This window comes from Crinia signifera, chromosome 2 (assembly GCF_055691185.1).
Source record: "Crinia signifera chromosome 2, ASM5569118v1, whole genome shotgun sequence".
NCBI classification, from domain to species: Eukaryota; Metazoa; Chordata; class Amphibia; order Anura; family Myobatrachidae; genus Crinia; species Crinia signifera.
The window spans coordinates 341,415,557-341,440,759 of NC_139218.1; the positions used below are offsets into that span (position 1 = coordinate 341,415,557).

At 44.0% G+C, this 25,203-nt stretch overlaps 1 protein-coding gene across 1 annotated transcript; it reads right to left on the reverse strand.

Annotated features, from left to right (window-relative positions):
- Positions 1-25,134, reverse strand: TARBP2 (TARBP2 subunit of RISC loading complex). The gene is made up of 9 exons (XM_083169566.1): positions 24,976-25,134; positions 21,436-21,605; positions 11,785-11,887; positions 9,708-9,779; positions 6,685-6,757; positions 6,460-6,577; positions 5,747-5,874; positions 4,065-4,260; positions 1-1,160 (listed from the first exon to the last, which is right to left on the reverse strand). The coding sequence occupies exons 1-9, from the start codon at positions 25,023-25,025 to the stop codon at positions 1,003-1,005; spliced, it is 1,068 nt and encodes a 355-aa protein (XP_083025692.1). The 5' UTR covers positions 25,026-25,134; the 3' UTR covers positions 1-1,002.
- Between the last annotated feature and the right edge of the window lie 69 nt (positions 25,135-25,203).

Sequence of the window (25,203 nt, forward strand, 5' to 3'; positions counted from 1 at the left end):
TTATTATTTCAAATAAAAATCTTTATTTCTAACCTTGCCAAGGTCTTGATTATGGGCCAGGTGCACTAAGCTTCAAAAAAGTGATAAAATGGAGCATGATAAACCACCAACCAATCAGCTCCTACCTGCCATGTCCCAGACTGTGTTTGAAAAAATGTCAAGCAGGAGCTGATTGGTTGGTTATTTATCGCTCTCCATTTTATCAATTTTGAAGCTTAGCGCACCTGGTCTTTTATGTTACATTTATGAAATGAGTTGCAAAATGAACAGAAGTCCGTTTTCATGTAAATCTTTTGAACAGTAGTGTCCAATTAGATTTGACTTTCCTGCTGAAAGGATCCATTTCACATTCAAACTAATACATATATCCACATTCTTCTCTTTTCCAAGGGGTTGAATAGAAGATCTTTGTATCCTTAAGATCACAAATGAGACGAGGGGACAAAAATTAATTTCTTTCTGGCATACTCAACCCACACAAACAAAATTCATTACACTGAAGATGGACACATTTCAGAACAAAGAATGAAAAATAAATAAGGGAGTCTGTGTGCCGAACACAATCTGGATTCATGCATTTGAGGGAATAGATCACATATGCTCAGTCGGACCGAGCGTTTCCATCCCAGGTCAGCCAACGTCTCTCAGTAAGATGGTAGTTGAGCAACGCAAGTTGTACTTGGACAGGATTCCCGAAGACAAGTTCATGAGGTATCTTTATCTTGAAAAGGGGAAAACAACCGTCTCTTATAGCACTTCATATAAGACATCACAACACTCAAGTCTGTAGGAAATCCTCCATGACTGATTGCACCAGTGCCAGGACAGAGCATGGTTCTTCATAATGGCTAGCCGCCGCTGATGTAATCTTTGGAAATTTACGTTACCCATATTCGCAACCTAGGCTCTTGAGGTCTTGAGTCCGTGCATGGCTGACATAAGGTAAGGTGGCTGTGTAACTCATATGCTGTAACTGATGGAAGAGGGGCTGTCTCGCCACAATCACTTGCTGCCGGCCATGATTTTGAGATATTGCAGAGCATTGTGTGCTGCGTCTGCGCGGGCTGCTTCTCTTGTTGCGGCAGAGCCGTGACAGACAGCCGTGGGCTGGGTGGAGAGCTCTACTAGACACTGGTACAGGCCGCTCAAACTTTGTTCATCTGGGGAAAGAGGAAATGCAAACACTGACTAGGGATACACACAGCAATGCAATGCTAGAATACGAACTGCAGGAATGGCATAAACAGAATAACCAGTAGATGATGGGGTAAATATATCGGTCTGGAAGTTGCAGGCATCAGCGTCATTTCAGCAATATAACCGCTATATTTTATCTGACATAAGGAGTGCAGCATGTGGGATCTCCCGCTGCATCTAATAAAGCTGTGACATAAGCAGGCAGTGACTATATTGCAGCATGTGGGATCTCCCGCTGCATCTCCTGAAGCTGTGACATAGGGCCATATTCAATGAGAAAAATTTGCCGTGTTTTATGGCGAGTTTGTGCTATTTTCGCGTTGGAAGGAGCATTTTGCTCTCCAAAAGTGAACCACCCTATTCAATGTGATATTTTCGCCGTCTTTCTAAGTGATTTTCGCCGTGTCTCTCCGTGTAGCAATTCTCCATCTTTTCATGGAGAACTGGAATGTGAACTTTTAAACTAAAAGGTTTTTTTTTTTAATTTTGGTGTAAAATGAAGGGGCATGTTATTTTTATTCATGTGCTTATAGCACATGAACATATATTTAATTTTTAAAAAAATATTTTTTGAATTAATTTTTTTTTTTTTTTTACACACAGCAGCCAGCAGGGGGCCGGAGCTCTCGAGTCGCTCATTAGATATTCATATATTCACTGCACCCGATCATTATCATTACATATGCACGATCGGGTGCAGTGAATACTGGGTCCCCCGCTGGCTATAGGGGGGGGGGGGGGTAGCTTGTGCTGTCTGGGTCCCGGGGAGCCCTCCTCCCCTCCACATATGTTCTGGGGCAGCCAGGGAGACTTTAATCTCCCTGGCTGCCAGCGTCCCCCGGCTCCCTCCTAGCTCCCTGCCGCGGACGCTCGTCCGCTGCAGGGGTTAAGACTCGCCGCGGGTGGCGGTGAGTCTTAACCACATTGAATAGTGGGAGCAGGAGTGGCAGCGAGCCCTCCGGAACAGGGCGAGTGCATGGCGAGAGAAAAAATCTCTCGCCATGCACGGAGAATTTTTCTCATTGAATATGGCCCATAGGCAGGAAGTGACTATTTTGCAGCATGTGGCATCTCCCGCTGCATCTCCTGAAGCTGTGACATAAGGAGAAGGCAGTGACTATAGTGCAGGATGTGGGATCTCCGCTGCATCTACTGAAGCTGTGACATAAGCAGGCAGTGACTATAGTGCAGCATGTGGGAACTCCCGCTGCATCTAATGAAGCTGTGACATAAGCAGGCAGTGACTATAGTGCAGCATGTGGGAACTCCTCTGCATCTACTGAAGCTGTGATATAAGGAAACGGCAGTGACTATAGTGCACAATGTGGGCCCTCACGCTGAACATCACATTTGATTACAGCACACTGGGCCGGATTCAGATATGGTTGCAATGCTGGCACAGCAGCAATCTTGTTTTAGTGATGGAACGGTGAGGCATCACAATGTAGTAGCCACCCACAAAAAGGGAACGGACATCCACCAAAGCCATTGCAGCGTGCTCAGCAACTGCGTACAATGATGTCGCAACAGTGATGCAGATGTGGGGGATCATCAACTCCCCGAGTGCCTCAATGACCACGCAGCATAGTGGTGGGAGCTCTGACGCTGACATCATGTTTTATGCATACAATATTGCAGTTTCATGCTAAGACACACAAACACAGACAGACAGACACACACACACAGACAGAGACACAGACACAGACACAGACACACACAGACAGACAGACAGAAGCCTGAGATTTTGCAAATACTCTGTTACTGCCCTCAAATGGCCTCTAGGTCTCAATCATTCAGAGAATGATTCTTGACTGTGAGCAGCATCGCACCAGTACCTTAGCACATTTGCATTGTGGCTGCAACATAAGCATGGTCTATCAGTAATCACTTTTGTTGTAGGTTAATGAAAGACCGAGCGCTTCCTAAAGGTTCTGCCTTTGGTATAAACAGAAGTGTCTATTCACTAGACCCCTTAATTTAATATGGAGATGTATGTAGTTAGTATACCACCTGGCAATCCACATGGGTTGGGCCTATAGACAAATGTAAGGGGATAAAAAAAAAAAAAAGTAAAAATCAATAAAAATGGATATTATGTTCCTAGACGGTGGCAAGATTTCTTCTCCTTCCTATATATCCTCCTTGTCGATGGTAATTGGAAATCCTATAGTTAATTTTTGTTGGATATGAAAAAAATTTTTTTTTTTCATATCCAACAAATATTTACGGTATGATCACAGATTACCATCGACATCGCCAAGGAGGATATATAGGAAGGAGAAGAAACTTGGCCACCATTTAGGAACGTAATATAAATTTTTACCGATTTATTTGTATTATTTATTTTCATTTTATCCCCTTACACTTGTCTACTCATTAGTATTGCCAATTGGTATTTAACAACTACATACATCTCCATACCAGAAATCACTGTTGCTACACCATTGAAGTTGCGACCACATCTGAATCAGACACACTGAGGTAGATGTATGAAGCAGTGATATGGGAGGAGAAGTAGCCCATAGCAACCAATCAGCACTGAAGTAACATCTATAATTTACATAAAATAAAATGATATAGAGCAGCTGATTGGTTGCTATGGTCCACTTCTCACTTATCACAGCTTCATACATCTACCCCACTTTCTACGCTGTCTCTATGCAGTGATACACAGAAAGTACCCTCTTCCCCCATTAGGTACTACAGCAAGTAAACCACTAATAACCAGAAATGACAAAGTTCTGTTCTTGCAGTCTTAGAAGCACCTTTGGTAAAAATATAAGCCAATAAGAATAGCAATCTCCTTCTAAATAGAAAAATGGGGTTCTATTTCTCTAAGCCCCATGCCGCAGGAATCCCACACTTACCAATATCTAGATAGCTGATCTGAAAGCTCTGCTCCTCGGACAGGTCTTGTAGGAGGCTGCAGAAGCAGCAGCTGAGGATAGGAAGCGGGTTATTCCTGAGATGTAGGATCTTCTCTCCAGCAGAGTTACGCAGGGAATCCCAGGTACAGGCTGTACCCCGACCCCTGCTTCCATCCAGCTTTCCCCCTCCTGTACCCTGCACAGACAACACAATTTATTTTTATTTTTTATGTAGCTAACTTTTTTCATTAGGTTGCAACCGGTCATAAACATGAACTGGCAGGAACTGCATCCTTGTTCCCTCCCACAGTGCATGCCGTGCAGCCAATCACTGCTGGTTGGGCAGCCCGGCAGCACCCGGAGACTGCAGAGAAGAAGCAGCACCAGTGAAAATGTAAAATACAGTGCATCTGGAAAGTATTCACAGCGCTTCACTTTTTTCACATTTTGCTATGTTACAGCTTTATTCCAAAATATAATAAATTCCTTTCCCCCAAAAAAAGTCTACACACAATACACCATGATGACATGAAAAAAAGTCTTTGCAAATGTATTAAATATAAAAAAAAAACCGAAGAAATCACATGTACATTGAGAAATCACGTGTACACATGTACATTCAACCCCCACCGGCGATGGCGTGGATGTCTGGTTTTCAGCGAGGATTGCAAAAAACAAGCCATCCTCGCCAGAAAACTCCCAGAGTCAGCTGCATTTTGTGGAAATCCTTGCTGTTTCAATGGCCACACTCGCCGTTTCCACCTCACCTCGGAACAGGCAAGGCAGAAACGGCAAGTGAACGGGACAGAGTTGAATACTCAAACGGCGAGTTATCGGTGCTGCTCGTCCTATAGCTTGCCAACACCACTGAATATGCCTCTAAGTAGTCACAACCTTTGCTCAATACTTTGTTGAGGAAATAGGAATGCAACCACAATTTGTTTCTGTTTAACGTATCTAGTACAACCTCACATATGCATAGATTTATTCTATTAAACATATACTGTAGGTGTAACATGATACCTTGTATGTGTATATGATTGGACTACTTATATGGGTAACACTAAATATAAAATATTTACTTTATTTGTCCAAAATTGTATATGTAAATAGTAACATCAAATATTTAGTTTGGCAGCAGCTTGCGGATGTCCTGTTATGGATTTCTCCAGGGTTTTTTGTACTTTCATCAGTGGCCTGGAAAAGCTGCTGTTCTGTATCACCAGGGGTTCTAGTTTGGAGGGGTGGAACAGAGGTCCACTACATGTAATGGTCAAGTGGAACTAGTTTAACCTACCCCTTGGCCATGCACAGTAATCTAACAGAAAAGCATTACAGTGTGCAGGGGGAGGCTATACACCCTATCACTGGCCCTGCCTAATGGTGGGAGGGGAGGGGGAGGAATTAGGTGGCAGAGGGAATGAGTTCTGCCACCTAACTAGGACTACTTGAAGCCCTTTCTATCACTAATCCAAATGTCTCTATATTACCCCAATCTGTACTGTGCCATCATATACTTGTGCAAGGTGAAGAGGCTCGCGGGGAGACATACACTGATAGTGTGCCAGAAAAGGCTAATGCATTAATTGAGATTACAATATGCAGAAGGTAATATTTTCTCTATTCTATCTTTATTCTGATACAGATTAACTATTTTCATTTAGATACAACCATATAATTACCATTGCAAACTGATCTTCCTCCGGCTCTGGCTCCCCATTCTCCCGGTGTTCTGCGGGTACTCTGTGAATCTGGAGAAGCATCTTGGCTGCAGCATTCCTCTTCGCCAATTTCTTAGATGTGCCACTGCCTATAGAGAGGAAGTACATGTAATGCTGGGTAGAAACAATCCATTAAACAGAGCAACCTCCTCATTAAACCAGTGCCAGAATTCTGCATTTGTCCATCACCCCTTCATATGGATGGAGAATGAGTATTTCCCTTGACCCCTGGAATGCTGATCTGCAGCATTTAAACCAAAAAATAGGTAGCATCACAGGAATCAATTGTATTTCCAATGGAAAATACTCCTCTACACACATGTAACCCAGTGGGTCTGGTCAAACATTGGCAGCCATGCTGCTCAGCTTATTAATCTCAATAGTAAAATAGATACCAAAGGGTTGAAGTGCTGTATTAGGGATATATTATTATTGAATATCCTAGTTACATTATTTCCTTTTGTTTTTGCCATTTGGTATTTAATTTGTGCATCACAACTGACTGACTTCTCCTTGTCTGCTCAAGAAAGAGAAAGTATTCTGTGTAATTAGTTCACACAGTTCTGGAACACAGTCTATACCCCACGGCTGGGCCTAAATGTCTGCACACACAATGTGTAGTGAGGCGAGGCTAGCATCTGTCCAACAGAAGGTCATTAGTGGCACGGACATACCGATCTCTAGAAACCTCTCCACCCGGCAGGTCATAGTGAACTCCTTCCTGTGCGCTGGACCGGACTCCTGTGTGACAGTATATTCTGGAAGTCGCCAGCCCTTCTGCACCACCAGCTCCTGTAGGGAAAGAAAGAGAAAACTGCTCTTAGGAAAATAATAATAAATACTACTACTAAAACTATAATAATAATTATTATAATTTTTATTACAATTACAGGACCTACCTGTAACGCCCCCACTGGATTACACTCTGACTGCTGCGCAGAAAGAGGAGTCTTCATTTCAAGGTTGAGATTTCTAAACATGAAGAAATGATACAAACAAAATATTTAGCAAAGCCTAAAGTTCTGCTATAACACCCAGGATCTATTAAACCCGGACAGTATTGTAATACCCCATTTTTACTGCCATAATAAGCTGGGTTATTTCCAGGTCTACCCGTGTCATGGTCACAGGAAAGGGGTTCTTCGAAAAATAACCCAGGTAGCTACCAGGGTCAGATCCAGGTTACAGTGCAGTGACTCAGGTCATCCGACTGCAGTACCATTACAAGCCTAGAGAGAACTGGAGCACTAACGGGCCGACCAGCGTTCTGAGCGAATCTACTTCTCTCTGAATGCTTTGTCGCGATCAGCGTGCAGAGCAAAGTCTCAGGGTCAGTGTTCTCCGTTGAGATTTAGTTAAATCGCTCAAAAAATGCGTGAAAGTCGGCCCGTGTGCAGTGCCCATAATGCTTGTATAGAATGTCATCTCCAAGCACTAACCAGGGTCCAGCCTGCAGTGTGAACAGGATTTCAAGCCACGCTGACACTGCTTGAAACCATGTTTTGTTCCCTGGGTTGGACCCGCGTTTGAGATGGAAAAGGAGTAATTGTCTTGTCCTAGACTTTTTTGTGAAGGATGGGGGAAGGGAGGGTGTGAATATTTGGGACCACCAACCACAAGCTGGGAATCCCAGGTACAGGCTGTACCCCGACCCCTGCTTCCATCCAGCTTTCCCCCTCCTGTACCCTGCACAGACAACACAATTTATTTTTATTTTTTATGTAGCTAACTTTTTTCATTAGGTTGCAACCGGTCATAAACATGAACTGGCAGGAACTGCATCCTTGTTCCCTCCCACAGTGCATGCCGTGCAGCCAATCACTGCTGGTTGGGCAGCCCGGCAGCACCCGGAGACTGCAGAGAAGAAGCAGCACCAGTGAAAATGTAAAATACAGTGCATCTGGAAAGTATTCACAGCGCTTCACTTTTTTCACATTTTGCTATGTTACAGCTTTATTCCAAAATATAATAAATTCCTTTTCCCCAAAAAAAGTCTACACACAATACACCATGATGACATGAAAAAAGTATTTGCAAATGTACTAAATATAAAAAAAAAAAAAGAAGAAATCACAGTTACATTGAGAAATCACGTGTACACATGTACATTCAACCCCCACCGGCGATGGAGTTTGTACAGCGTGGATGTCTGGTTTTCAGCGAGGATCGCAAAAAACAAGCCATCCTCGCCAGAAAACTCCCAGAGTCAGCTGCATTTTGTGGAAATCCTTGCTGTTTCAATGGCCACACTCGCCGTTTCCACTTCACCTCAGGGAACAGGCAAGGCAGAAACGGCAAGTGAACGGGACAGAGTTGAATACTCAAACGGCGAGTTATCAGTGCTGCTCGTCCTATAGCTCGCCAACACCACTGAATATGCCCCTAAGTAGTCACAACCTTTGCTCAATACTTTGTTGAGGAAATAGGAATGCAACCACAATTTGTTTCTGTTTAACGTATCTAGTACAACCTCACATATGCATAGATTTATTCTATTAAACATATACTGTAGGTGTAACAGGATACCTTGTATGTGTATATGATTGGACTACTTATATGAGTAACACTAAATATAAAATATTTACTTTATTTGTCCAAAATTGTATATGTAAATAGTAACATCAAATATGTAGTTTGGCAGCAGCTTGCGGATGTCCCGTCATGGATTTCTCCAGGGTTTTTAGTACTTTCATCAGTGGCCTGGAAGAGCTGCTGTTCTGTATCACCAGGGGTTATAGTTTGGAGGGGTGGAACAAAGTTCCACTACCTGTAACGGTCAAGTGGAACTAGTTTAACCTACCCCTTTTTTCCCCACTTCAATTACATAGATCACATTAATAACACATTTAAATCCCACTGCTTGCAAATGTATACAAAAACACAAGAAAATGTTATTCAGAGGATCAGTATTAGTTAATCTGTATATAATACTTAAGCCCTGTACACACTAGATGGCTAGGACACCGCCGATATAGTTATTGATATCAGCGGTGCAACTGGTCAAACCAGATGGTACCCGATATCATTCAGTCTGTACGCACTTATATCATTCAGTGATGTCACCCATCCCCACTCCTCATGCAAAACTGACCTGCATGTACAGCCAACAGGGGGCTTTAATGATGCAGAGAGTGCGCATCGTATACAATACTGAGCATTCACAGACTATTTTTTTTAAATATCGCTCAAGAAGGGCCCTTAGAGAAATATAAAAAAAAGCAAAAAAAAAAGCCAAAGTCTAGTACTGTATGTATGGGCCTTAGCTTACCTACTGGCCAATCTCCTGAAGTGCCCAACAGCTCCATGCCGCCCTGCTACTAGATTCACACAGGAAAAGGTGCTGCTCATACCCCTCTCCTCTGTGTAGTGGGCATGCATGGGGAAATACATCAGTGAAACTACAGCCAGCCTTAATCAGGCCAGTAGGGAAAGGGAAGCGCAGGGCTGTTGTAGACTTCAGGCAAATAAGAAGCAGGATTTAAGGTTAACATTGTGAATGCTACAATGGTCTCTATTTACTAAACTGGACTGTAGAGTACAGGTTTCTGTCACTAGGTGGTTACATTAAAAGGCATGACAACAACTGAACACTTGCTAGATTTGGTGTAGAACCTATTTATTTGGAACATGGAAATCCCAACCTCCCAAAAAAGGAACAAGTGGCAGGCATCACTTCTCACATCAGTAGAGACAGCCATGCAATGCCCAGTAACAATTACCATCATTCATAAAACTCCTTATCTTAGTTTAGAGCTAGATTTCCCTAGAGCCGTCATCCTGGAGGGTTAGAAATAAATCAAGACCCTGCCTCAGAAACAGAGCGATGGATTGAGCACGTAATACCAAGTGATGGCATCAGTCTCCCTGACCAGAGAGAACGGTCATTTCCAGCGCTCTGCATGGCCTACAGTCGGAGAGTTACCTGGTAAAAGGAGGTGGAGAGGTCTCAGGCTCAAGCTTTATCTCTGCAGGTGATTCCGCCGTGTACATGGCACTGTGGATGAACAAAAGAACGGTTTAGCTTCAGATCTCCTTCCACGAATATAAATTATATATATATATATATATTTTTTTATAAATCTAGTAAAAATGTTCACAGATATGAAGACTTCAGTTGGTGCACAGTACATACGCATCATCTATTTGCGCAGATGTGCCAGTTTGATTTGTTTCCTCCCCAGCTGCCACAGCGCATTATACCCAGCATTCCCTGGGCCTTTATACTGCTCAGCTTCCACATGGGCTCAGGAAAGTTATAGCCCACCGTCTAGGTGACAAGAGGCATTGGTGCTGTGTATGCTAGCAGGCAGACGTGCAATGCTTTATAGGCACAATCAAAACAGAATTATACAATAAACCGCCACTTACAAAATGAGACCATAGAAACAGCGAGACATTATCAGGAGATAGTTTTGGTATAAAATAATGGGACAGATGTATTAAGCCTTACGAAGATACAAATGCGAGGGTGATAAAGAGATAAATGTCCAGCCAATCACCTGCTAACTGCCATGTTACAGGCTGTGTTTGAAAAAAGTCAGTTAGGAGCTAATTGGCTGGACATTTATCTCTCTTTATCACCCTTGCATTTATTTCTTGTTAAGGCTTAATACATCTGCCCCAATGTTTCAGTTTACCACTAACAAAAAACGCACCGTGACTTACTGCACAGAGGCCTCCAGAAACAGCGCAGAATGTGCAGGGTCACAGTGCAGAGCAGCCGCCACTGGGCAGTCTTACTGTGCGCGGGAAGCAGCAGCAACATTTACCTACCACGTTCTATTACCTTAGCTACAATATAAAACACATAAATCTACTAGATCTGCCATGATCTCCCAGCAGCAAACCCATTCCGCCTTACGTTAGTCTCTTAGCAGGCAATTCTTTATTTTCTGTATACATTCTATTGTTGATTTCAGACTCACAGGTATATGGCAGTAGGGTCCATTCCACAGTCACACGCAAAAGATGAATGTAATATCAAAAGGTGCCTAACTCAGCTTTTTTTTTTATTTTTTATTAGAATTGTTTTTTCTCTGATATAGCCAACACAATATCACAACCTTTAGGTGTCACATACGGGACAAGCAAGATCCACCACTGTTTTATAAAGAAAACTTTACGAATTCCCCTCAAAATAAGAGCCTGTGTTTTTTTAAAGGAAAACCTATGAGAAAGAAAGTTTACTTTTCAATCTATGTTGAAATCTCAAAATACTGTAAAAGTGTAATCGGGGTATTGTGCGAAAACATAACCGTTTTAGGCTGGGCTTCCTATTTTTGTATGATGTCCAGCAACATTGCAGTACTCATTGGTGAGCAGTAGGGGGAGTACCTAGCTGTCTGCTCTGCACCACTGCTGACAATTACCTGGACACAAAGAAATGAAGTACAACGGAGTGTATTTTCTGCCAATTGTAGATGGAAAAAAATCTACTGCAATAAAAATGTAAAATAATAATATGATTGCATCGCCTACTACTATACACATCATCCAATCACATTTACCTGTTACTTTGTGCAACTTTTCTCATACATTTTGTGTCTTACTGACTGTTCTCTCTGCCTCACTGTTCTCCCTGGGCTGGTTTAATTGATGTATGCATTGTCAATGTTGCACACAACTGAGCAATTGTTTTGCCACCACGCATGCTCCAAAGCCGCACTTTGCATAAGCAGCAATTGGTTAACAATAGCGCACACGCATTGTTTGCTAAATGTAGTCAGCATTTGTGGAAGGTAACCTTGGGCGTGCCATAATCAGTCACTCTGAATGCACTCGCAGCTGGAGGCACCCTAGTGTCTTGGGAGAGCTGCTCTGTCTGAGGTGTCCAACATTTCCATTTCCACGTTTATGTACACTGTATGTGTACACCTGCATTCTGTGCAATACACAGAGGGGGGTGGGGGGGGGGCACACTTCCGGCCACATTCTATGAAAGAAAATCCACAACATTGCATTTTATAAGCATCAATCATACTACTGCGGAGAGAGATTACCTGTTCTCCTCACAAATTGCCCCAAACATATCCTCTCCCTGGACTAGGGAAAGGGCCACTTCTGCTGCCTTGTGCTTTGCGGCTTTCTTGCTTGGTCCTTGACCTAGGATAAATGAGGAACAGTAGGATCAACTAAGTTGCCCTGGGCTCCAGAATGTCCCCTTACCTCAGCCACAAGGCCACCTCCAAAACTAACGTAAACATTCTCTAAGCCAGGGGTTCCCAAACTTTTTTGAATCACGGCGCCCTAGAGCATCAAAATATTTTCAAGGCAATCCTAGGCCAAATACTTCTTATCGAGAAATTCATAAAAAAAATATTAAATGAAGTGCATTGTGTTTATATGCCACAGTTATCTGGTGAGGGACAGGATTTTCTCCGTTTGTCCACATATATTATGACTGGCAGCCACAAGCACTGGTTTTGCCTGGTACATTGACCATAAATAATATGAATTAATCCTGGTCCACCAACCCAAGGCACCCCTGCAAGTGTCCTGAGGCACCCCAGGGTGCCGCGGCACACAGTTTGGGAACCACTGCTCTAAGCCAATGTACAAAAATACAATCTTATGAAATATCCTTTTAGAATACAAATAACAGGGTCTAGGACTAATCCAACATTCAGGAGAACATGATATCCCTGATCAAACAAGTCCAGATGACAAGAACAGTATACATAAAATGCAACCAGCTTATCAAAATGACAGAACACCACAGTACTAACGTCTTAATGGTGCAACACTTTAATTTGTCTGTCATGCGCCATCTAGTGGCCACTGGTGCGCACTTCAATTTCCCCACATAGGTGAGAAGCATTGGCCTTTTATTATTAGTATTATTATTAGTATTATTATTATTATTATAGTACTGTATGAAACTTTAAGACAATTTTCTACAAGGGTATGGGTCGTATGGTAGACAGTGAAGATTGACAGTCAATAGGTCAACCACTATTGGTCAACACATTGAAAGGTCGACAAGGTCAAAAGGTTGACATTTACAGTATTTTCTATAGTGCAGCAGATTCCGTTGTGCTTTACAATTGTAGACAGTGATAGAACAACAGACAGACTTGGAGGTAAGAGGGCCCTTCGCCCTTCTGTAAGCTTAAGATCTATAGGGACAAAGGAGAGAAACACAAGGACAGGCACCAGTAGAACAACAAGTTTGAAAGTTCTTGAAATAGTGCGCTCAAAGGCTGCCTTGTGGTGGGTGACCAACTGGAAGATGACCCCAACACCTTCAGAGGACAAATGGAACAAAACAAGATAATAGAAAGTCCCCTCCACTGGAGCCTAAATAAGAAAGGTACGTCCCTACTATTAGGATAATGATCCTCTTCTCCGAATAGGGGGATACATCAGCATACACATATGAAATACCGTACGCCCCTCTTAATGGGGTCACGGTCCTCTTCTCCGCCTCAATGACAAGATTCAGTGTCCACCACATAAACAAGTGTGGTAGTGATTACCGGTTCCCAAAAGAAGAATTGGTACTTATTTCCTAGCACGGCGCCCATCGCATCGCATACCATAAGGCATACGATGGTATGCGATGCTACGCGATGGCAGCCGATGTTATACAATTTTAAATTGTATACCATCTCATTGTATGCCATACACAATGGTATACGATTTAAAATTGTATAAGCACCCTAATGGGTGTTTTCAATGTTAAAAGCACCCCCACTATCAACGGCAACCCGAAGCGTGGCGAGCGCAGCGAGCCCGCGAGGGGCGGCAGTACGCGTCCTCCGGCCTTTTCATACCCCCACTATCCACGTCAGCGTGGAGTTGATTTTAGATAGTGTGTCGAGCGCAGCGAGCCACCGAGCCCGAAGCGCGGCGAGCGCAGCGTAATACATGTAAAGTAATACGCGTGCGCACGCTTCGGGCTCGCCGCACTATCTAAAATCAACTCCACGCCGACGTGGATAGTGGGGGTTTGAAAAAGTCGGAGGACGCGTACCGCCTCCCCTCGTGGGCTTGCCACGCTTCGGGTTGGAGTTGATAGTGGGGGTGGCGTGGGGGTGCATTTAACATTGTAAGCACCCATTAGGGTGCTTATACAATAAAAAATCGTATAGGGGGGACATTTACCATTGAAAAAACCCATTAGGGTGCTTATACAATTTAAAATCGCATCGCATCGCATGCGGGCATATGGTATGCGATGCGATACAATGCATACGATGCCATACGACTGAATATCGTGGGTGCCGTGCTAGGAAACAAGTACCGAAGAATTATATTGCATATGGTGTAATACAGTTTTAATGCAATCAGACAAACATATAACAGACAGTGAGCAGAAATGGATGAGATGGCCTGTTACCCGTGATGGTGGAGGAACATGGAGTCAATCCAGTCCTCAGACACACAGAGACAGATGGTGGATCCAGATCTCACCACCTGGCACCAAGGTTGATCAGGTACAGGTCCAAAACAAGTCCACAGTGCACAGTCCAAGATAAGATGTCCAGACTTCAAGCGCTTTCGACCTCCACTGAGGTCTTTTTCAAGAAGGATATAACTAAGTTCTCTCCTAAGGACTTAATTTTATGTGGTGGACACTGAATCTTGTCATTGAGGTGGAGAAGAGGACCGTGACCACATTAAGAGGGGCGTACGGTATTTCATATGTGTATGCTGACGTATCCCCCTATTCGGAGAAGAGGATCATTATCCTAATAGGAGGGACGTACCTTTCTTATTTAGGCGCCAGTGGAGGGGACTTTTTATTCTCTTGTTTTGTACCAGTAATAGCATAGCAGTTCCACCAAGTTGCTAGTCCAAAAGGGGACCTTTATGATACATAAGTGCCTCAGAGGGTTATACGTGTGGAACTTAAATATGATAGGCTTGTCTGAAGAGGTGAGTTTTCAGGAAACGCTTGAAAGTTTAGAGCCTAGCGGAGAGTCTTATTGTGCGTGGAAGGGCATTCCATAGGATGGGAGCAGCCCGATGAAAGTCCTGTAATAGTGAATGGGAGCTAGTGGTCCGTGCAGAAGAGAAACGCAAATCTTGTGCAGAGCAGAGTGGTCGATATGGGAGACATTTTGTGATAAGTAAAGAGATATATGCTGGCTTTGTATGCGAGTAGAAGTGTTTTATATTGAATACGGTAAAATAAGGCAACCAATGGAGGGACTGGCAGAGCAAATCAGCAGACAATGAGCGACTTGCTAGGAGATCAGCCTAGCAGCAGCATTCAAAATAGATTGCAGTGGAGAAAGTCTGTTTTTGGGAAAACCAATAAGGAGTCTATTGCAATAAATCAATGTGGGATATAATGAATTAAGATGAGATGGCAGAGAGGCATTCAGAGACTCGGCCCAAGACCACTGGTGACAACTATGGGGTTGATAGATAGATTGGAGTATCATTCGCATACAACTGAAATCTGAAAGAGCTGATTAGTTTGACAAGAGATGTGATGTAGAAAAGCAGAGGACCTAATACTGAGCCTTGCAGAACTCCGACTGACAGCGGTAGTGAAGAGGAGGTGGAATACGAGAAGCAAACACTGAAAGAGCAGTCAGATAGAAGAGATGAGAACCAGGAACCAGGGGCTGTATCATTAAGACAAAGGGAGTGTAGTGTTTGTATGAGAAGAGTGTAATCGACATTTAAAAAGGTCGGCATTAAAAAGGTCGACGTATTTTTGGTGTCTAAGTGTACCGAAGTGCTCCGCTACGCTCTGTACACTATTATACTCAGATAGTGAAGTTTGAAAGAAAGAAAAAAGTTAAAAACTCATGTCGACCTACGGTATGTCAACTTTTTTCATGTGTCGATCTATGGCCTGTCGACATTATTACTGTTGCCCTGCCTACGCATCCCTTTCTACAAAAAAATAACAGCTGGCTCATAACCAGTGTCTAGATTGTAGTTCTCCAGTGACGAATTTAATAGCGTGATGGCATGTACTCCAGATTATTTCTTATTCAGCATTATACTTATAGGGCGCGAATCACATGTAATGTCATTTGGGGGGAGGAGGAGGAGTAAAGCTGGATACGCGCCCTAACGATTTATCTGTCTGGTGAGAACATCTGTTATTCCAAAAGTGGTAACTTCTTAAAAGACAATCAAGTAAATTTACTAAAGCTTCTAAAAATATAAAGAGGTCATGATGCCCATAGCAACCAGATTCTGTCTTATTTTCTAGGAAGCAATAGAGAAATGGGACATAATCTGATTGTTTGCTATGAGCATAAATAGGAGTGATCACGCAGTTAAAGGTCTAGTTATTAATTCCACAGCAGTGATCTTTTTTACTGAGGTATAGTTTATAATCTAATATGTATAAGATCAAACCTTATAAATATACACAGTAAAGGTTAGCAATTAATACCACTTTCACATCGCAGACCCGTTTTAAAAACCGGTATTTTAAAACGGTAATTAAAACGGGTCAGAGCCTTAATAGTGGCCAGATTACCGTTTTAAATGCAGGTTAAGTGTCATGAAACGTTTCATTCTGAACACGGGGAGTGGCTTGGGTCAGCATGGAGTAAGCAGCCATGGGCTGTAGCTCCTCTCTTACTTCCATAGCATTATCCTGAGCTCGGACATACCGTGATGCGATGAGAGTTTTGATGGAGGCATCCCTCTAGAAACCCCGGTGTTGCTGGATCCCCGATATGTGCTGCGCTGCCTAAAGCAGTGAGTGACTGACCGGCGTGTTGCTAGTCTCTTCCGGCGCCCAGTGTATCCTCAGAGCGAGGACGCCGGGGAAGCAACGAGTGATTGACGGCGGGTGCGCTGCTAGCCCCCTCCGGCGGGGATCGCTCCTGGACGCGGCGTATCCTGTGAGAGAGGACGCCGGGGAGCAGTGAGCGAGCGACAGCCGGGCGGGAGTGCGGCTCCCCGTCACAGGCAAAAACCAGCACCAACTCCCTTGAGAGAGGATGCTGGGGGAGCAGAGAGCAAGAGACGGCCGGGTGGAAGTGCGGCTGCCTCCCCCCAGGCAACGATTAATACCGGCGCCTGTGAGAGAGGACGCTGAGGAGTAGAGAGCGAGATACGGCCGGGTGGAAGTGCGGCTGCCCTCCTCCAGGCAACAACTAATACCGGCGCCTGTGAGAAAGGACGCAGGGGAGCAGAGAGCAAGTGACACAGTTTACTTCCTGGTTCTGGGCAGTGACACCACGCAGGGGACAGCCTATCAGTGCTCTGTAGCTCTGTTCTAAGCCTGAAATACCGTTTAATTGAAACTGTACACATTCACATAGCAGAAAAAACGGCAAGGAACCGTGTAGGACTCTGCTTTTTACACGGTTCGAAATGCCAGTTAAATTGAAACGGTAAATCGGCTGTGGTGCATTCACAGTGCAGCCTTAAACGTTTTAAAAAGGGAAAAAAACGGCAATATACCGTTTTAAAAGTGCGATGTGAAAGGGGTATTAGATTTAAAAAAAAAAAATCAGGAATAATAGAGAACATCTGAGTCAGTTATTTTATTTACATATTCCCTTTACACTCATATTTTGCATGCTTTTAGAATTAGACATATAAGATTTAAGTTTCACAGCTCAGTGGTCACCTTTTATTATGTGACTTTATGTCACTTATAAAATGGAGAGTCTGTGATGGCCTCATTATAGTAATACTGGGTATTTGAATTTACAGTACTGTAGGTGCCTAATATTGTCACTTGTGCCACCAAATCAGCTCTGACCCATTAAGGCATTGATGCCACATGGCCACTGAAAGTGTCAGGATTAGAGTAGACTGCCCCCAAGCATATCAGCTATAAAACACCCATTAATAAAGTATAGAGGATGCAGTTTGGAGTATATATAATAAATACAGTACATGGTGAGTGCTGAGCTTCTGTGATTTTTATTTCAACAATGGGGTCACATACCACATGCACCCCAAGATATAGAAGTGAGGAGAGCAGTAGAGCCAGCCCCTTTCTTGTTTTGTGATCACATCTTCTCATGCAAATATATTTTATCCAGCTGATAGATCTACAGTGTATAGATCAGTGGTTCCCAAACTGTGCGCCTAGGCATCCCTGTGGTGTCTCGGCACACATGCAGGGGGACCTCAGGTTGGTGGTTCAGAACAAATTTAAATTATTTATGGTCAATGAAATATGTAAAATCAGTGCTTACTTGGACCGGTGCTTTTTAATATCTTTACTGGTGATATTGCAAATGGAATTGAGGGTAAAATGTGCCTTTTTGCAGATGACACAAAGGTATGCAACAGGGTAGACTCACCAGGAGGGGTAAAACAAATGTGTGATGATCTAGGTAGATTAGAGGAATGGTCAAGGGCAGTGGTAGCCAACTCCAGTACTCGAGAGCTACCAACAGTTTACGTTTTCCAGCTCACCTCGCAGGTACAGAGGTGCACTCAATACTGACTGACACATTTTAAAAGATCCACAGGTGGAGCCAATTACTTTACTTGTGATTCTGTGAGGAGACATGGAAAACATTAAAAGGTGCGTACACACGGGGAGATATATTGCTCAGTCTCCTTTTCATCAGCGACCAGATATGGTCGCTGATGAAAGGGAACCTCTGCCGGGCGGTGCCGCAGAGGTAATTAGCTGGTCACAGGAACAAGCTCCTGCGACCAGCGATTAGAACGGGGCTGAAAACAGGAGCGCGCACCCGGCGATTTATCGCCGGGGCACACTCCCATCACTGGCAATATGGTCGTCAGCGACCATATTCCCAGCGATATCAGCCCCTATCGCAGCCGAGTGTACACGGCTTAACTGTTGGTAGCTCTCGAGGGCTGGAGTGGGCTACCTCTGGTCAAGAGCATGGCAACTACAGTTTAATGCCAAAAAATGCAAAATCATGCACTTGGGTCTCAAAAATCCAAAGACTAAATATAGTATAAATGGCATTATAATGGAAACTACTCCCGTCCTCTTCGCTCCGCCGACCGCCGCCTGACCTCTCACCTAATCACCTCCTCCCATTCGCAAGACTGTCCAAGACTTCTCTCGCGCTGCCCCACTGTACTGGAACAACCTTCCCACCACCCATCAGGGCTTTCTGATTCCCTTACCTCCTTCAAGCGCTCCCTCAAAACCCACTTCTTCTGACTAGCCTATGCCTCCTCCTCCTAACATCTTTCGCTCCTCCTATCCTGCCTACCCTACCCCTCCATCCATTCCTACTTATCCTATTGTTTTTCGTTCGTCCACGCACCTCCTTTTAGTCTGTTAACTCTTATGAGTAGGGCCCTCCTTCCTCACGTACTCACCCTACCTCTTTACGTGAGTGCTCCTGCCCTGTTCTTCCCTTCTTCTACTTCATCTTCAGTCTCCTCAACAATTTCAACACCTACTTCAGAACTGATGCTGATTTTAGTTCTACCAGCTATACCCCTATTTATGCTGCATTTATGCAACACTCCAAGTACGTTACCTTGTAATTTGTTTTTTGTTTGCTATGTATGGCGCTGCGCACACTTTGTGGCGCCTTATAAATAAACAAACTACTACTACTGAAGAAGAGAAGGATCTAGGTGTCACTATTTCAAGGGACTTAGTGACACCTAGAAGGCAGGTAGGCAATGTAACAAAGTAATGAAGAAGGCTAGTCAGATGCTTGGTTGCATAGGGAGAGGTATCAGCAGTAGAAAGAAGGAAGTAATAATGCCACTGTATAGATCATTGGTATGACCTCATCTAGAGTACTGTGTTCAGTACTGGAGGTCATAGCTCCAGAAGGATATAAATACATTAGAGACTGTACAAAGAAGGGCAACTAAAATGGTGCATAGCCTACATCACAAAACGTACCAGGAAAGACTAAAAGATCTTAATATGTATAGTTTAGAGCAGAGAAGGGAAGGGAAAGGGGGGACATGATAGAAACTTTCAAATATATCAAGGGCTTTAACAAGGTACAGATGGGAGACATTCTTCACAAGAAGAAGAGCAAGAGAACACAAGGGCATGCACTGAAGCTAGAGGGCGGAAGATTCTGGAGAAAATTGTGGAACAATTACTTCACAGAAAGGGTAGTGGATAGGTGGAATAGCCTCCCATCACAGGTGGTAGAGGCAATATACAGTAGAACAATTTAAACATGCTTGGGATAGGCATATTGATATCCTTACAAAGAAAGAAGGATCAAATATGGTTTGAGGTAACATGTTTAAAAAAAGGGGCAGACTAGATGGGCCAAGTGGTTCTTATCTGCCGTCAAAATTTATGTTTCTAAGGGTAAAATGTAATCACAACTTATTTAAATATTTTTTCTGTTTTTTCAGAAATTCTCAGTAACACACTTTTGGCCTAGGGGTGCCGAGAAAAATATTCTGATACTGCTGGGTGCGTCATTCAAAAAGTTTGGGAACCACTGCTCTAGATAATACAGTCAAAAAAATTTCAGGGTCAAAAGGTCAACAAGATTTTTTCACAATATTTTACATTGGACATTGTCAAACTTCACTTTCCACGTCAGGAGACAGGGAGAATATAATAGTGCGTGAAGCATAGCGAGGGTACGTACTACACTAATTGAGGGACCATATCGACAGGTGTCAACATTGACACCAAAAGAATGTGAAAAAAACTCATATCAACCTACTATCTAGATGAGTGATGGCTAACCTTGACACTCCAGCTGTTGTTGAACTACACATCCCAGCATGCCCTGCATCAGTTTTAGAATGGCCAAATAGTAAAACTGTAGCAGGGCATGCTGGGATGTGTAGTTCAACAACAGCTGGAGTGTCAAGGTTAGCCATCACTCATCTAGACACTGTAGATCTATCAATCCACAACCCAAATATATATCTGCAAACAATTTCCACTATGAAAAATGACTGCAACTCTAATGTCAAGTACTCAAGTCCTAAAACTAAATAAAAGGGATTAAATTATCCTTTGTGTATTGATTTGTGTGACTGGAAATAGCCAACCGTTGTTTAACAAGGTCAATGCAAACACAATAATGTAATATAAAACAATACTCAAGATTGTGTTCTACCCAACTCTTTCTTCTTTAGAACTTCTTGTATGAATAATCATGTTTATTTCTTGTCTATATTAATGCAGATCTTGCGGACATACACAGTGATATCTTTCAGTGTATGGCACCCAATACCTGTGCTCCGCCCATGAGGAGGAGCCATTTTCCCATTCGTAACACCAGAAGAAAGGTAAGTACGGCCAACTTGACACTTCTATTGCATCGGACAGACATACAGGGTGATCCAGCATGTCCTACTGCCCAATATTTTCAGAACAGTCGTCTGCATACACTAAACAATGACCTGGTCGATACACCAATATCTGACAGATAATTGTAGCTCAGTATAACCTGCACCTGGCTCTTTTTAATATAAGATTTTACTATATGGCAGCACAACTATCACAATTGGTGTCCCTGTTGTCAGCTAGTGTGGATACTACTCTGGTGGGATTTCTAGGTAAGCAGATGGGGTCCCCTTTAACGGCTTTACAATGAAGAGCTACATGACTCAAATATAAAATGTACTATTATATAGGATGAATTTGTATTTTCTATTATATAAGCTTGAAAACCAAATAAAAAGGCTACAAGCCTCCTCTGCAGCCTGATGGAAGCAATACAACAGGACAATCGGACACGGGTACAGAGTGCGTTCCACCTCTGACAATATGTATGATTGAAAGAACTCACCAGTACAGTTGATGTCTCCAACAGATACACGAAAGGTAAAGTTGGGTTGATGAGCTTGTCCCTCTGCTTTGAGTAGGTCATAGACGGGGGTCTTTCCTACCCGAGTCCCATACTCCTGCAGTAAGCTGATAGGGGTCTTCCCAGGGCTCAACGCCAGCATCTGCTCTACACTGCAGAAATAAAGACAAATAGAATATGAATATAGTACAAGTATAGTTTGTTATAATGGGGAACCTGTATTAAATACAATATGCACGTATCTATTATTTAAGGCATGGGTCTTCAACCTGTGGCCCTCCAGATGTTGTGAATCTACATGTTCCAACATGCATTGTCACATTTTTTCCTATAAGAGCATGCCAAAACTGTCAGGGCATGCTGGGACATGTAGTTCCACAACATCTGGAGGGCCACAGGTTGAAGACCTGTGATTTAAGGCAACATGGAGCACAATTTACTGATCCTAACAACTAGGAATGGAAGTAAACTGTAGCGGAGCACGACATGCAGTACTGAAGATATGGGGAACAACGCTCAATACTGTACGCATCTGCAAAAAGTAAGCACTGCAACTATTATTACATTTACCAAGTCTGAATTGAGAACATGAAGGAATACATGAAAGTGGGAAATAAACGAATAGGCGGAATCCAACAGAGGGTGAAGGGTGCGAGTTGCAGAGGCATTTAATCGCTGGTAACAGTAACGCATCCCGAATAGCATAGAAACTGCCCCTTCTGTACGGTGCCCTGTGAAGCTGCAAACAAAATTGTGAGCCCGAGTTGAAGCAATGAATTGTGCGAGTTAGAACTTTGCCCTTAACTGAAATCCCCCTCTTAATTCCTGTAGAAAGTGAAACTACCACCATCACTTCTTATTTAAACGTTATATTTGGTTAAAATCTTTGTCTTTTAAGCACCCATAAGCCCCATAAACAGTACATGACACATTGTTAGACAATAAAGCTCAGTAGGGTCCTTCTGAGCGATAGCTTTTAAAAAAAAAAAAGTGTAGTGTGTACGTTTAATATTGTTAACAACCCCCCGTCCACAGGGATTTTGTAAGAGAGGAGGAGGCCTGTGCGCAACCTCCTCTGGCTCTGCCCCTCCTCTCCGCCAGGAGCAGCGTTGTGTGTTAGCGTTCGAGACCCTACTGGCCCGCTGGACTTTAAGAGGGTAAAGGCCTCCATACATTAGCTCCGGACAAGTCGGACCGGATTTCCCCAGCAGCCCTGGAGAGGGCTCCGATACGATTAGGCACTTGATTTGCAGACAGAGGGAGCCAGGCGGGAGATTTTGCGGAGTGCCAGGCAGGGGAGCCGGCTGCAAACCCCCCCCCCCCCCCCCCAAACCCATACAAATGAATGGGCAGCCACTGATTGGCTGAGAGCTCTCTCAGCCAATCAGCAGCTTCCCATTTGGGTGGGCGCTGAATGGCTGAGAGAGCACTCAGCCAATCAGTGGCTGCCCATTCATTTGTATGTTTTTTTTGTTTAATTCCCCCGCCTTCCTGCCGGAGTTCCAAACCCATCGGACGCAATACATCGTGGGTGCTAAAAGCACCCATGATGTGCCGCTGATGGCTGCACATAAGATTAATCTTATGTGCAGCCCATCCGACCTCCAACTCCAATGCGCACAAAACTGCGGATTGGATGTCATACATATGCGATTTGGGCCAATTTCAAGGCCTGAACCATCGGAATCGGGTTAAATCTGTCCCAAATCGCATAGTGTATGGGGGCCTTAAATAATAAAAAAATGGGTGCAGTGTGGAGTCTGTGTGCACCTATTATAGATATGACACTGCACGTCCATCCTACAGCTGAACATGCAGGCCAATTTCGACTATGTAGCCAACCACCTGCTTGTTCCGCAGAGGCCCGGTAACGTCACTGAACGACAACTAGTGTTCATTCTAGCACCCGCTATTTTTGAAAACCCATGCAGTTCCAATTCCCTGCCTGGGGTGTCGCTGTCTGCTGTGGTGCTTCTAGCACAGTGTGGTCTGTATATCAGCACTGATATGCAAACCAGGCCTGTGCTATAAACACCACAGCAGACAGTGACACCCCAGGCAGGGAACAGGAACTGCATGGGTTTCCAAAGCTAGTGGCTGCTAAAATGAACACTAGATAACTATATCGCTACGTGTATGCTCAATATCATTCCCCCACTAATGATATTGACTGTGGTGAGGGTTGTCTGTGGGGCTTTACAGTCCAGGTTTTAAACCTATCCATGGTTGAGCACAAATTGTTAAATCAAAATTTTAAATAAAAAAATAAAGTCACCTGTACTCAAGCATTAATATTTTTAAAATCTGTACTATTGTGGGGACCAAGCTTTGTAAGAAGTAGATACAGTGTGAGCATGGGAGAGGGGAACATATAGGATCAGTGCTGGAGCATTATACAGCCTGTGCATACAGGAAGTATGGGTATATTATATAGGTTCTATGTACTAAGCCTTGGTGAGAGAGCGAGAAATGGGATGTAAATAAAGTACCAACCAGTCAGCTGCTGCCATGTTACAGACCATGTTGGTAAAATGAAAGTTAGGTGCTGTTTGGCTGGTGGTTTACTTCTAGTTATTACATAGACCAGGGATGGTCACACCGGTCTTCGAGATCTACCAACGTTCAATGTTTTTCAGGCTACCTGTGGATCTGTAGAATGTGTCGGTTAGGAATGAATGCAGCACGCTTGAAAATAAGACAGTGTGTAATGACTGCACCTGTGCCCCAGCTAGGGGGTCAGTAAACGCAAACTGGTAGTAGATCTAGGAGGACCGGTTTGACCACCCTTGACATAGACCCAAATAGCCCTTTAAACCAGGATACACATGAATTACACAGGTTATATGGCTGAATAAGATCAGGAGAAATGCAGGCTTGAAGTAAGCCAGCCACAGAACCTGTGTAATTAATAAAGAGTCCCGGTGAATATAGCTCGTATGGTAATAGTCATTTATGTATCAGTGATAGTGGAACCCGCCAGTGTTGGGGCTGGATAATATAACAAGGCAGCAAACTCCTGTCACTGTTTAATGATGATAACATAAGGGGGACGTGGGGCGCAGCGCGGTAACACAGAACCCAGGGTATGAGTAAAACCCGGAACAGGACAAAACCCCCGGACTGCCGGACCAGACATCAAACTCTGAATTTTGGAGCTTGTAGCGTCCGGTCCGGGGTGTGTCCTGTCCGGGGGGCTGCCTGTGACACCTCTCACCAGGTAGAGGAGGGGGGGTAGAATAAAGCCTCCCTGTATGGTCCGAGCATGTAGCAAAAACCGGACGGTCCGGACCACACCGGGAGGCTGTTAATCTCCCCTCCCCCATGACCCTGGTGATAGCTATCATAGGGACCCCCCCCCCAGACCGGACCCTTCAAGCTCCGGACTGCAGATTTTGATGTCCTCCTGTCCGGCGGTCCGGAGTTTGGTCCGGGTCCGGTTTTTACATAGTCCCCAGAACCCACACACTACACCGCTGTGCCGATAATGAGGAGGGTGACCTGGGGGCAGACAGCGGCTACTACCTGGGGCACCCGGAGCACGTCTGGTTCCCACAGTCCTCGGTCTCACTCATTCCCTCCTACTCTCCGCTCTCCAGCAACAATGGCCGGTGCGGCAGGTTAGGCCGAGAGAGGTCATAATTCCAAAGTCCGGGGTATGAAGGGAATTGTAGTCCCTACGCCTCGCATTATTGGGAGCACATAGTTTACAAAACTACATATCCCGGCATCCCACCCTCCAACAGTCCAGCA